Consider the following 13792-nt stretch of genomic DNA (forward strand, 5'->3'; position numbering starts at 1 on the left):
TGAATCCTCCCAGGTGGAAGGTTTATAGCCGACGTTCACACATGCCCGCCCCCCCCCGAAACTGTTTGAATTTAGCTGGAGGTACTCGTGGATAAATGACGACTAGGGACTGGATAGTGTAGTGGTAAGATTGCCACTTTTCATGTAGGTGACCTGGGTTCATATCCCCAGCATGAAAGGTACTACCTCCAGTAGGGGTCCTTAGGCAAGACCCCCTTACCCTACCTGCCAAATGCATAACCATAAACATAGCATAAACATGACCATTCAACAACATTATCTGTCGCTGACCAAGGCCAACGCTGTACATGAAATGGATGTAATAATGTTAACAGACAAATGGCATCAGCCACGTTTATACATCATGTGAAAAGCGGACTTAAAGTTTGCCCGAGTGAGGCCACCCTGGATCCGAGGCTCTCTGTGTGAGGTGGGGTTGGAGGGTGAAGACAGCTGTGCTGAAGAAGGAGGATCAGCAGCTCACTGATCACAGATGTCCAGCTCAGCTCGACCTTCATGGAGATTTAACACCTGCAGGCGACCCCGCATGTTTCAATTCATGCTTCCTCTTCTTTGCTTCACTTCTTCAGAAGCAGTTTCCAGTTTGAACTCGTACAGCCGAACTCCTCCATTATTAAAACTGGCCTTTTGCAGCGCAGTTTTACCGTGTTTTAACAGGTGATGGTGAGCAGTTAGGTCCAGCTGGGAGCAGTTTGAATAAAGGTGAAGGAGTTGCACATACTAAATGATGCAAAGGTGATTCATTACATCTTTACTAATTTAAGCTATTTAAGGGTGAGTTTTTTTGGGGGGGGTTATTCTGTGTTCATCTCCCCACAATAAACACTTCCTATGTTAAAGGGGAAGATGATACCAAGATAAGAGAAATAATGACAGTTTTGGTGATTATTTGATCCCTAAAACGGCCAATTTCAGCCCCTACGCACACACTCACTCAAACACATAAAGTGGCAAAGACATAGTGCCAGAGGTGGTGGGCATATGGCTGGCCAGTCCATTTAACAGCAGGGTGACTGCTGGACCCTGTCGGTTAATGTCCACACACAGGCAACGCTCACACCTCACACACACTCCCGCTACCCTCCATCACAGCCGACTTCTCTCCTGCCATTTGACCGGGTCACAACATCCTCACAGAATGATAAACTGAAAAAAGCAGTAGGAGGAATCGTTGCTGTTGGGTTTGGACTGAGATGAGATGGGCTACATCTGTCCTGCGGCCGGATTGCTGCACTTTAGCATTTCTTAACGTTTAGTCGCAGTCGTTTTGAAGATCGGGAGTCTTAGCTGTGGGGAGGTGGAGAAAGTGGTGTCATGAGTTACTGAACTTTACTGAACTCTTAAAAGAAACTGTGAATATCTTGTTTATTACTGCAGCTGAATAAGTTTTATTCCCGTGTTTTCTTCCCCTCAGCTCTTGGTACTAACTCTTTGACTGCTGCACTCTGGCTGTATCCATCTTGTTACTCCCTGGTCCTGGCCTCTCTGTGTGTGTTTGTGTGTGTGTGTGTGTGTGTGTGTGTGTGTGTGTGTGTGTGTGTGTGAGAAAACTTGCAGCCCGAGCCTGACCTGCCACAGCTCCATCGCCCCATGGGAGGGCTCTCTAAGTGGGCTAGACAGAAAGGCTGACTGGGGGAGATGGAGAGCTACAGCCATGGAGGTTAATGCGAGTGCTAGCTGTTATTGTGTGTTTGCGAGTATCTGTGTGCACCAGCATCTGCCAGAGAACGTGGAATAGGGTGATTTGTGTGTGCGCTTGTGTGTTTTAATGAGGTGGGGATGGATGAAGAAGGCTGGTTGGCCAACTAGAAAAGGCTTTGGCCTCTTTCAAGGCCTCAGAGGGACCATATGATGTCCAGCTAACACACACACACACACACACACACACACACACACACACACACACACACAGACCCGAGGGTCGCTGCAGCATGGACACGCCGCTGCATCATCCCGTCTCCCCTCTGATTTCCCTCCTTCAGCCCCACTTTCCATCTGTGCCTCTCCCTTTGCATACAAAGTTCTCACGTTCGCTCTGCCTCCATCTCAACCACTTGCTGTCACATCTTTGCATCTTCCTCTTACACACACATGCCACAGTTTTCACTTTCTCTCATCCTGTCTTCCTCCATCTCTGACTCCCCCCGCCCCATCCGTCCCAGAAGAACCAGCCCCTATGCATATTTTAGCCCCTCTCCTCTCTTCCTCTCTTCTGTGCCTCTCCCCAGTGTCCCATAAATAGTGCAGACGTAAGCTGGTAAATAAGAGATGTTTTGGTGTGTGTCTGCATGTGTGTGTGTGTGGGTGTGTAAATAAGAAATGCTGTGGCCCTGATCAGTGAGGTCCTTCTGGATCTGTCTCTGCTTTCAACTCCCAGACTTCACACACAACTTTCTCATTTTAGTTTCAGTCTTGCATCGATTCTTTCTTTCTTTGTCATTATTAGTTTCTTAATCAAAAACTGTTTTAGTTGTGAGAAATATAAGTCATGTTTTTCCACTGTTGTGTGGAGAAAACCTTTGAAAAACCACTTTATACATGATTTACTCTGGATCCAAACATAGCGTCATCATCCAGATATCTGCATTATGCACCGTAGGTTTATTTCTAAGGTTGTACAGTATTTACTTTCTGTTGGGCTCTGTGTTGCGTTCCCTGACAGATCTTTTGATTTTTCACATTCTCCCTCAGCCTCCAGGGGGTGCTATACCGCAGCGTCTGCCCTGAATGCTTCCTCCTATCCCTTTCCTTCATCTGTCACTGTTGCATGCTTCCCTTTTTTCTGTCTCTGCGTCTGTGGGATTACACCATTTCCTTTAGCTGTAGTAAATATTTAAACACTGTGAAATGGAAGAGTCTCTGGTCAGATGGGTAAATGGATGGACGGGGGGGGTCCATTTGTTTATGTGTGGTTTCCTCCGCAGGATTTCCCACATCTCCTTCACCACTGCTGAATTTGAGAGTTCTAAATACATGCACGCAATATAGAAGATATGAAAGGCTCAATAAAACCTGTAATGCACGTGATAATGGGACAGAAAACGTTACATTTAAGATGTAGACATGAAATAGGAAAGATTTAAATACAGTCAGTCATTAGTGTACAAAGGTGTTGATCCACTCCTATGTTCTTTATATTTTCCTTCCAAGCAGCCAGACTTCCTTGTAATTCTTTAAGTTGTTCTTAAGCAATAGTTCTCCAGACTTCCAGACTTTCAAAGTTTTTATTTGGACACTGGCTGCTTTTTCTGTGGTTTTTGTTTGTTTGTTAAACCACTGACCTATGAATTATTAAAGCATAAAAAAGGCACTTAACTCAAGAGGTGAAAAACTGTTGTCTCTAACAGACAACTTGGCAAAGAATCCATTTTAAATGTTATCTTTAGAAACTTTGTTCCCAGCAGCCTGTCACAAAGACGCATTATTTGTTTCCATTTCTTTAGCTGCATCTATGAAAAACAGCAAAGATAACACAGTCTGACAGACAGAAAACAGGATTTCTGCAGCAACAAGGTGATTCCCAAAGAGCTGTTAGCTGAAAACTTGGCATATCTCAGCATGGTGTGCAGTGTGTCCTTAAAACATTTGAGGAAACTGGACAAGTGGAGGACAGAAGAAGAAGTGTCAGGCCTAAAGAACTATCTACAGCAGATGAACAGGATCTGAAAGTGATGTCCTTAAGAAAGAGGAAAAAATCCAGCAAAGACCTGACACAGGAGCTGAGAGATGCATCTGGACCTTCAGCTGATCCATCTGCTGTTGGCCCAAGCCTCATCAGAAATGGGCTCCATGGAAGGGCGGCTGTCAAGAAGCCATTCTTAAGGAAGGGAAACAGGGAGAAAAGGCTGAGCTGTGCCAAAGGACACAAGAAGTGGACTGAAAATCAGTGGCAGCAGGTCTGATGGAGGGATGAATCCTCCCCAGAGCCCGGAGCTCAACATTACTGAAGCAGTGTGGGATCATGTTGGCAGAGAACGGAACAAAAGGCAGCCCACATCCAAAGAAGAGCTTTGGGATGTCCTTCAAGAAGCCTGGAGAACTATTCCTGAAGACTCCTTAAAGAAAGGACAGAAAGCTCGTCTGAGAGGGTTCAGGCTGTGTTGGAGGAGAAAGGAGCTCAGAGCAGATGTTCACTTTAAAGCTGCTCAGAATTGTAAAAACTCTGTGTTTTATGTTTGCACAATCCATTTCTGCAACTACTTCTTGTTATCTTGGCAATATATGAAGAAACGAGGGGTGGTTCAGCATGAATGTCAGAGGTTCTACATCAGTGTGATGTCAGTAATTTGGAACCAGTCGGAGGTGCAGCAGCTTAAACCTCAGCGGTTGTTTTTACCTGAAAAGTGAAAGAAAATCTTCACATGTTGGCACTGTAATGAAAAAAAATCTACATTTTGGTTTTAAGAATCACTTGGCAGGCACGTTGGCCGCCTGCTGTCAGGGCAGAGTGTGCATGTGAACTGAGCTGTGTTTAGTAGTCTGTTTGTGAATAATGTTATCTTTGTCTTTGTCTGAATCTAAGAGCCTCATTGTCTCCCTCTAACTGAATTATGGAGAGGTGTCTATGTGGCTGCACTGGCAACAAGGCTTGCGTGTGTGTCTGTTTGTTGCTCTCGGTTGTGAGCACTGTGTCAATTCATAGTGTGTACTCTGTGATGCATGTGTCCCTGGGCTCTGTGTGTGTATAGATGTGTGTGTATGAATTTGATCCGTAGATCCCTGTGGCGTTCCAGGGGAGCGAACTCAGCTGCCCCACCGCTCACTGGGAGACTCTGTGTTATTAGAATGGGGACCTGGGACTCAAACACACACACACACACATATTTTTACCTCACCGAATCCCCAGACCTGAAGGGGTTTTTTTCCAGCAGGGAGAAGACAGACGGAAACAAAAAGAGATTCAAAACAAAAGCTGGAGAGGCAGAGAGACTGCCAGCTAAATGAGCTAAAGAATCTGCAAAATGAATCACTGCCTTTGAATTTAGTGCAGAAGTAAAGCCTGAAAAAGATCTGCTTGTTGTTACAGCTGACTGTTCTCAGACGTGTCAGACTCTCTGACCACCTGAATATGAATTGCATTTAAATTGTGGCTGTTAACGCGGCTGGAGCTGTTGCAGCGTCACACTGAATGCAAAGTGTTTTCTGTTCTTCCAGCATTTAAAAAGAAGAAAGAAATCAGAGCTCGTTAATCGGTTGAAAGTTTATGTTTTTTTGTGTATGAACCTGTGTGGGTTTGCGTTTATACTTTGAGGGGCTTGAAACCAGTGAAAGGACACACACCGTGGGGCTCAGTGAGGAAGGAACAACACAAAAAAATAAATGGACTTGTTGCTTTGATGGAAGGCATAAGGACACAAAGACGGAGTGAGATGAAGACGGAGGAGGAGAATTACACTATTGGAGCCAACACCTGGAGGGTTTCTAACAGCTTGGACCATGTTCCTGTCATTTGGGTTGTGTGTGTGTGTGTGGGTGTGTGTGTGTGTGTGCGCATGTGTGTGACAGGTAAACAGAGGCGATGTGTCACAGAGCAGGACAGGCTCTGCATGGTGTGGTGTTCTATCAGTCCTGCCAAAATGCTCTCATGGCTGCAACTCTCAGACTTTGTCTTTGTGCATTAATTACACTCTTAAAACAAAACCAGATTATCAGTTTGTGTCCACATTTGGTGTATTTGTCCCATTTGCCTTTCTGATATCTTTCATCAGTGTCTTTTAGTCTTTTTGCACATCTACGAAGGCGTAATATTTATGACTGGTTCCGACTAAACCTTCATTTCTAGCAAATCGTCAACTAGCTGTTGCACTTTAATAAAAGATAAGATTCGGGGTTTCTCCACACAATATTAGCCCCACTAATATTGTACTCGTTGGGTCACACTATCTGCAGCTCAATTACCCACTTTTTAGATTAAAAATCCGCCCCGATCTGATCAACGAGTGGCAGAATGAACACGAAGCAGCGCGATGGCGTCGGAGAGATTAAAACGAAGCCAACAATAAGGGAAAATATGTAAATCTGCAAAAATACTGGCACTGAACCTCCTCCCACAAATGAACAGAACGATGATAATTTAGAGGACTGAGTAACAGTTACGGACTTTTCGAGGTCATCTGGTTGGAGATGGCGACCATCCCGATACATGGAATATGTATGGAAGTATGCTGCCCCCTCAGGGATTGGTTGGGATGGGTGTGAGGAGTTATCTGACTGGTTCGTGTTGGATGGATCATGTCTGTGGATAAATTTGTCTGTACGCTCTTACCTTTTTGGTGTGAGTGTGTGTTGCCTTGTGTACTCGGTACTTTGTGTTTTCGTGTGTCAGCCTCACAGTCTGCACCACATTCCTCAGCACTTGAAAAGCCATTCCCTGGAACATTTGCCCCCCATAACGGTGTGACTCAGATGTGTGGCATGGCTCTGAATGGTCACTTATTTCTGCTGGAGGTGAGGTCACTTCCTGGTTTGTGTAACTGCGACTGTGGTGGAGCTTCATCCGTGTTTGTGTTTGAGGTTCTGTTTGTGTGTGCTTGTTCCCTCCCTGCTGTGAGTGTATTTTGGGTTGTGTTTACCGGTCCAAACCTGGCACCAACAGGAGAGCAACAGGAGAGGGGAAGTCCCCGTGGGAGATGGATAGGGAGGGGGGGCACTGCAAACAGGACATGGTCGGAGATGTCACCCTGGGTGTGGGTCATCAGGACTCGGCGGGAGAGAGAAGAAGCTAAAAGGAAGTTTCTTGAGGAGGATTTTGAGGATCATGCATTGTGGTTTACAATAGGAGGAAAACGGACAGAGATGATGCCGACAAGGAGAGACGGAAGACAAGCGGAAGACTCAGAGGGGGGCAGGGAATCCGCTTCGGCGGGATGTTAAGGGCAGGGGGTGCGTTTATTTTTGATCTACTCCCGAGGTAGCATCCTGTCCTGGACGGGTGGGGCTAAAGACGAGCCAGGGAGCAGAGGAAGAGGGCTAAGACATCCCATCTGCTCGTCGCAGACGAACACACACACACACACACACACGGACGTAGACGTGCTCATGTTGTTGGAAGACTGTCAACTCTGCGCTATAAATACTCTGAACCCAAAGAAGACCACAGAGCACTAAGGTGATTTTTCATTTGGTGGTAAAAACAGCGATGGAGACGGAACACACACACATATTTGACACAGATTCAGACACACGGCATCGTTCCAGCATCCTTCCTCCTCCTGTGTCGAACAGAGAAGGTGGCACCTGTGTTTCAAGGTGTAGCTGTTACATCATTACGGAGCAGCAAAGTGTGCGTTTGCATGCTGAAGAGTGAAATGTTGTCATTATGGATGAGTCGCACCAACAATGCCTTTGTGATTGGGCCCGATGCCTCACGTTCTGATTGAACTTTGATCTGATGTGTTATTTCTGCCAGTTCAGACCAAACAAACAGACACATGTGCGTTTCATTAAAATGAATGCGTATTTGCACAGATACGCACATGAATATTAAAGGTGAGATTGTTGCTCCTCCAGTGCTCTGAAGCAGCCAGTGGAATCATCACCGCAGCACAAACAGAGAGAATTAGATTTTCTCTCATCTCCATCTCCTGCTCTCTTTTGTCATCCTCCTTTCCTTCTCCCCATGAGACTGTGTGAGTCCGTGTCAAGCGTTGTGCATTCTTGTCTTCTTTTTTTTCTTGGCTTTATGTGTCCTTACGTGCATTTGCTCTAAGCTGTGAGTGTAAGTCAGTGAATCTGTTCCTCTGTGTGGCAGAGTTGTGCATGGGTAATGCGACAGGGCCATATTTCCCCTGAGCCTGTGGCTCTGCAGGCTTTAGCCTCGCTCTTTCTAAGCAGTTTAGGAAAAACAATGACGGGCCTCTGTATTGACTGGTCTGGCCTGGGCTGGCTGTTCTCACCACAGCTCGCACACCCCCTGCTACAAGAACAAAACCGGGGCGAAATGAAGCCCAAACCATGGTTTTTATTTAAGTCATTCAGTAGAATGTAGCAGAATTCCTTAGATTAAAGAAAGAGAAGCCAGTCGTGCTTCTTGGAAATAAAGCATTTAGGTATCGAGTAGGCCCTTCTTGTCAAGTAAAGAGAGAACTTTCAGGGTTTGTTTCAGTTTGTTTTTTTCTCCAGGTTCTTAAGTAGAAGCAGGAATGTTTCTGTGACTGAGAGACTGAGAAAAACAGACATATCGGTCTACAAGTGGTCAGCTGGGTTTCCGCACAGAGTTCAGTAGCCCCGGGGCCGTGGGCAGCTGTAAATGTGGAGCCCTGATGTCCCCAACAAGGAAGCCTGAACACCTCCCATCTCCTTAAGCTCATTTGTGGCGATGCTCTAACGTGAGGTTGTTTTATTTTCATGATTATAAGTGAAGTCCGTTATAACCGGCTGGTTCATCCTGGATATCTGCTCACACTGACACCTGCACGGCCTCCACCTCCGGTTGCATCGGGCATATTTTCCACACCCCAGATGCAGGCAGCCACCATAAACACACAGCGAGTATATTCTTAGCCTTCCAGGTCCTTTATACTTTAGCTTTATGCAGGCTGACGGTCTCTTGTGTGAAACTGTTTAAACATTACGACCTGATGCACGCGAGCAGCCTCGCCAGGCGGGAGTGACGCACTCATCACCACAACATTTCCAAGACGCGTAATTATTACGTGTTATTTATTTAGATACCGACACGCACGAGAGCAGAATCAGTCATTTACAATAAAAGCAAATGGGTTAACCATGGAGTTTGCTTTTATTCTATCCTTCTAGTTTCTTCAGAGGATGAATTAGGAAGAGTGAACATCAATAAGTCTCCAGAAAAGCCTCAACTGATTTCATAGTAAGGAGCCCTAAACTTTAACCCGAAGAATAATCTTGATTGTGCAACCAGAACCATTCGGTTTCCTGCAGCTCTCTAATACATCCTCAGCAGTTTAGAGACATGATCTTTGATGGAGAAAACCAAACAATGCAGGTGTATATTAGCTGTAACTTTTGATATAAAAATAAGAAGTGTGTCTCTGTCTGACTCCTCCTCTCTGCCCCTTCACACTCGCTCTGTCACCCATTTTATGTAGAATATATCAATTACTCTGCTGTGGAGCAGATGTCACACTGTGACACACACACACACACACGCTCTGATGTCAGTCCTGCATAATCAATACAGAGCCCCCAAACAGCTATATAAATGAAGAGAAATAACCAGTGTGTGGTTTGACAGACTGTCATCCGTCCGTCCATGTCGCCCGTCTCCCATCCCTCCCACTCATCTTCATTCGTCTCCCTCTCGTTCTGGGCTATTTCCAGCAGTCCTCTGCAGTTCTGCCGGCTCCTCCAGGGAGTCGCCACGGCCTCCCTCCCTCCTCTTCCTCTGTCCTTCCTTTGCATTCCTCTTTCTCCATCTACAAATCGATAAAGCAGCAGTTGGACCCAGAGAACCTGAGGGAAAACAGACTCACAGATTGTGTCTGCTTCTTTCTTTCCTTCCTCCCTTTCCTTTTCTCTGTCTTTTCAGTACTGTAGCATATTTACTATTAACCATCCATTACTATTTCTAATCCCTGATATATGGCTTCAGTTCTGGATGCATGAGGCGAGTGCGTAAAGATGAAAACCAGACGTGTGGTTTTCCTTTAGGAGACCGGACACATTTTCTCCTCTCGTCTCTGCGGCCCCACAAGGTCAGAAAAAGAAGAATGAGCCTGACCTCTTCTGGTGGTGAGAGGAAATGCTCCCTCCGAGTTTACTGCTGGAGCGCAGAGTTAAAGCGATAAAGTATTCTATCATAATGGGGTCAGTGGCTCCCATTGAGATGTCCCTCCACACAAACACACGGAAACAGACGCTTCATTTTCACTGTTTTGTTCGGGTTTTTTTTTTTTTTTGCTCGTTTGCTCACCCATTTCTCTGAGAGCCTCTGCATGGTGCTGGGTTTGTGTTCCTGTGCAGAGAGGCCTCTCTGGTGTCCAACATTAATACCCTTTGCTTTCCTCTGGACGGGCGAGCTTGGCCTCTGAAGCCTTGTGACAAACACACATTCCGTCTGTTGCACAGAAACGCACACACCAAAGGGCTCAACAAAACATGCACAGCAAGATAAGGGCCACAGAATGACAAATAAGTATTTATCAACCCCAAACCACGTATAATCCTTCACATTGGAGTCCCCATCCACCCCTCCCCTCCTCCCTGGTCTGTTCATCCCCCCATCCACTCCTCTTTTTTCCTTCTGCCATCCACTGTTCTTTTTTTGTCCTGTTTTTTCTTTCTGTAGTGGAGCCTATCTGTGAGAGAGAGAGAGCGATTAATCTGAGAAAGCTGCTTTTAGTGGTGCTGAGGGGGTGGGAGGGCGTTGATTGGGAAGATCTCACTGGGAATAGTGTGTGTTGTGTGTGCGTCCGTGAGGGTGTGTGTTCACGGGGAGGCAGGGATGATAGGGGAAGATTTCTGAGGGAATTTGTCTTTGTGCATGTGTGTGTTTGAGTGTGTCGGAAAGGTAGGAAATGTTTCGCAGGGCGAAAGCTGCACCGTCTGGGGAAAATAAAGAGAGAGGAGGAGGAAAGCATCCTAGTGGAAATTTCTCTGATACACACACACACATTCCCAAAGAGATCATTCCAATCATCTCCCCATCCTCTACACACACACACACACTATCTACCCAGCTTTAGATGTAATGCTAGCTAAGTTCCAAACCAGCAAATCCAGATTATCATGAGTTCAGTTCCCTTCTGCAGCTGATATGGAAGAGCCACAGAGGACCCACTGTGGATGTGTGTGTGAGTGGGTGTGATCATGAGAGCGTGAAGCACATTTTTCTCTGTTTTTATAACACAATCCTGCACGTTCCAGTTTACCTACATTTATGCTTCTCTGGTTTCACTTTGAAAAAACCTTTTGTGTGTTTGTGTGTGTGGCATCTTTAATTTTGCATAAAAATCTGTTTAAATCTTGGTGTTCCACCTGGAGATCCATGCATCGGCCTCCCTTTGTGCTCTCGCTGCTGTTTTGAATTTAGATTTTTTTTTTTTTTAAAAAAGGTGTTTTTTGCATTGTGGTTGTGTGTTGATGCGTAGTGCACTGAAGCCTTTGGAGAGATGCGTAGGCGTCTCGGAGGTATGGAGACGCTTTCTGTAAAATATTAATCACAGTATCAAAAGACACAATGGTTTTGCAGATCTGAATAAACATCGAGGCTCCTGGTTCCCACAGAAATAGAAGAAATACAAAGAGAACAGACACTGTATGATTGAAATGATCTGGTTCTGGACTGAACTGCAGTCAAAGAAAAACAGAGAAACGCCTTTTAATTCTGAGGTTTTACGTATCAGGACAAAATAAAAAAAATAGCTGCTCCTTAAGTCTCAAAGATAAGGTAAATACACATAACATCTTACACTGTGTCGTTATTAATTGAACAAAAACTGAGACAAAACACAGATGCAGTGTGTGAAAAACTAAGTGAACCCTTACTGCTTCCACCGGAGTTAAGAGGGTCAGTAGCAGCAGGAGCTGCTGATCAATACTCTGATTAACTGATCATCAGTCAGTGTGAGCAGCTCTATAAAAGCAGGAGTTTGGTCAGTTTGCTGCTCTGCAGCATTCAGGTGTGTGTTAACACGATGCCAAGGAGGAAAGACATCAGCAATGATCTCAGAGAAGCAGCTGCTGCTGCCCATCAACCTGGGAAGGGTTATAAGGCCATTTCCAAACTATCTGGAGTCCATCGTTCCACAGAGAGAAAGATTATTCACAAGTGGAAAACATTCAGGACAGCTGTCAATCTTCCCAGGAGTGGACGTCCCAGCAAGGTCACCCCAAGGTCAGAAACCCAAGAGCTACATCTCAGACTCTGCAGGCCTCAGTTAGCATGTTAAAGGTTAAAGTTCATGACAGCACAGTTAGAAACAGACTGAACAGGTGTGGCTTGTGTGGAAGGGCTGCAGGAGAAAGCCTCTTCTCTCTAAAAAGAACATGGCAGCACAGCTTAGGTTTGCAAAGCTGCATCTGAACAAACCACAAGACTTCTGGAACAATGTCCTTTGGACAGACCAGAGCAAAGTGGAGATGTTTGCTCATAATGCACAGCAGCACGTTTGGAGGAAACCAAACACAGCATATCAGCACAAACACCTCACACCAGCTGTCAAGCACGGTGGTGGAGGGCTGATGATCTGGGCTGGTTCTGCAGCCACAGGACCTGGGCACCTTGAACTTCATAATCTCATAGACTAAACCATTACTTCAAGTTATTGCTGCTCAAGGTGGTTCTATAAGCTGTTGGATCATGGGGGTTCACTTAGTTTTTCACACACTGCTTCTGTGTTTTGTCTTGGCATTTGTTCAGTAAATAATTACACGGTGGAAAATGTCATGTGTTTCTTTCAGATGACTAGATTCTCTTGTTTGTGATAACTTTGGGTTTTGGAGTGAAGAAAAATCAAAAAGAAGAAGAAATCTGACGGGATTTTTTTTGTCAGCATCCAAAAAGCGTGTTAAAAGCCTGTAAAAGATGTCTAAATCACAGAGTAACACATTGGAGCTTCTGCTCTGCGCCTTGCAGTTTGTTTTAGGGTCGGGTTGTGTCTTTATCTTGTTCTTTTCCTCTCTCATGTTGTATCTCATCTGTGTATAAAGGAATGAGGCCTTGCTGTCTGTACTGTGGGAGGCAGTTTTGTTTCTGTTCTTTTTCTGTTCTGCTGTCGGGTGGGGGGGCAAGTGGAAAGCACTACGCTCATGCAGCCCATTATTTCTCTCATCATGTGTTCTCACTTTTTCTCCCCATCCATCCCTCTCCCTCTCTCCCTGCAGAACCACACACTGAGTCAGCACGCGCAGTGAGACCGAGGCCCGGCAGGATCTCTCAGCTCAGCCGTGCCCCCGACCCGGAGCCGGCGGGGGGCCCCCATCTCCACATCACAGCCAATCAAAGTGTCATTTGCTACTCACATGTAAAACTCTAACGATCGCGCCACTGGGCGCGGCTATTAGGAGCAGCGGGGGAAAGGAATATTAATGGGACATGCTATTAAATAAAGAAAGGGAAAAGAGGGAGAGGAAAACTGTAAGAGCTCGATGAAGGAAAAAGAAGGGTGAACAAAGGTATTGTACGTGCAGTATTTTTTATTGTCCCTGCCAAACCCCCCCACCAGCTCCTCCCTCCTCCCCCTCTCCTCATTTCCTGCCACCATTCACTCCCCAGGTCACGCTTTTTTTTTTTTTTAACAAAGAGAGGGAAAAAAAGCAAGGAAACACCCTTTGTTTTTCTTTTTTTGTTTGTTTTTTTGATAGATTGGTAGGAAAAGCTACGCTTTCTTGTCCTCTCGGTTGCTTATTGTATTCATAGGTGCCAATTTTTTTTAATTTCTTTCATTCCATATGCGCTTATTTTCTTTATTTTCATTTTTGTACCTTTCATTTCTGGCAGTAAGTAGGTACTTGTGCTGTGTTGTGATTGTTTGCCAGTCGTAATATTCCTCCCCCAAAACTACCCTTTTTATGATTGTTATATATATTTTTTCTTTTTGTAAGTACTATGAAAAAAAGACATCAAAACAAAATAAAGTGCAGAAAACCATACAGATGTTTCTTTTTTTGTTTTTTTTGTTTTTTTTCTTGGATTGGGTTTTCCAGTCATGGGGCCTATTGCGGTTATTGTAAAAATGAATATCATCGATTTCAGTGCGTCTGGTCAATTACTGCTTTTTAAATGTGAATTAACCAGATTGCAATAATCTAGTACAGAAAAAAGAAAATAAATAAATAAAAGACAAATAAAGAA

At 45.0% G+C, this 13792-nt stretch overlaps 1 protein-coding gene across 3 annotated transcripts in view; it reads left to right on the forward strand.

The window, feature by feature from the left end:
* The window catches only part of znf423 (zinc finger protein 423), a 166046-nt gene extending 152254 nt beyond the window's left edge, over positions 1-13792 (forward strand). For all 3 annotated transcript variants that reach the window (XM_075470669.1, XM_075470671.1, XM_075470670.1), the window contains one exon: positions 12823-13792. In XM_075470669.1, coding sequence (XP_075326784.1) covers positions 12823-12852 — 30 coding nt within the window. In that variant the 3' untranslated portion in view covers positions 12853-13792. The remainder of the gene's footprint in view (positions 1-12822) is intronic.

Source organism: Odontesthes bonariensis, chromosome 7 (genome assembly GCF_027942865.1).
Source record: "Odontesthes bonariensis isolate fOdoBon6 chromosome 7, fOdoBon6.hap1, whole genome shotgun sequence".
Taxonomy (NCBI): domain Eukaryota; kingdom Metazoa; phylum Chordata; class Actinopteri; order Atheriniformes; family Atherinopsidae; genus Odontesthes; species Odontesthes bonariensis.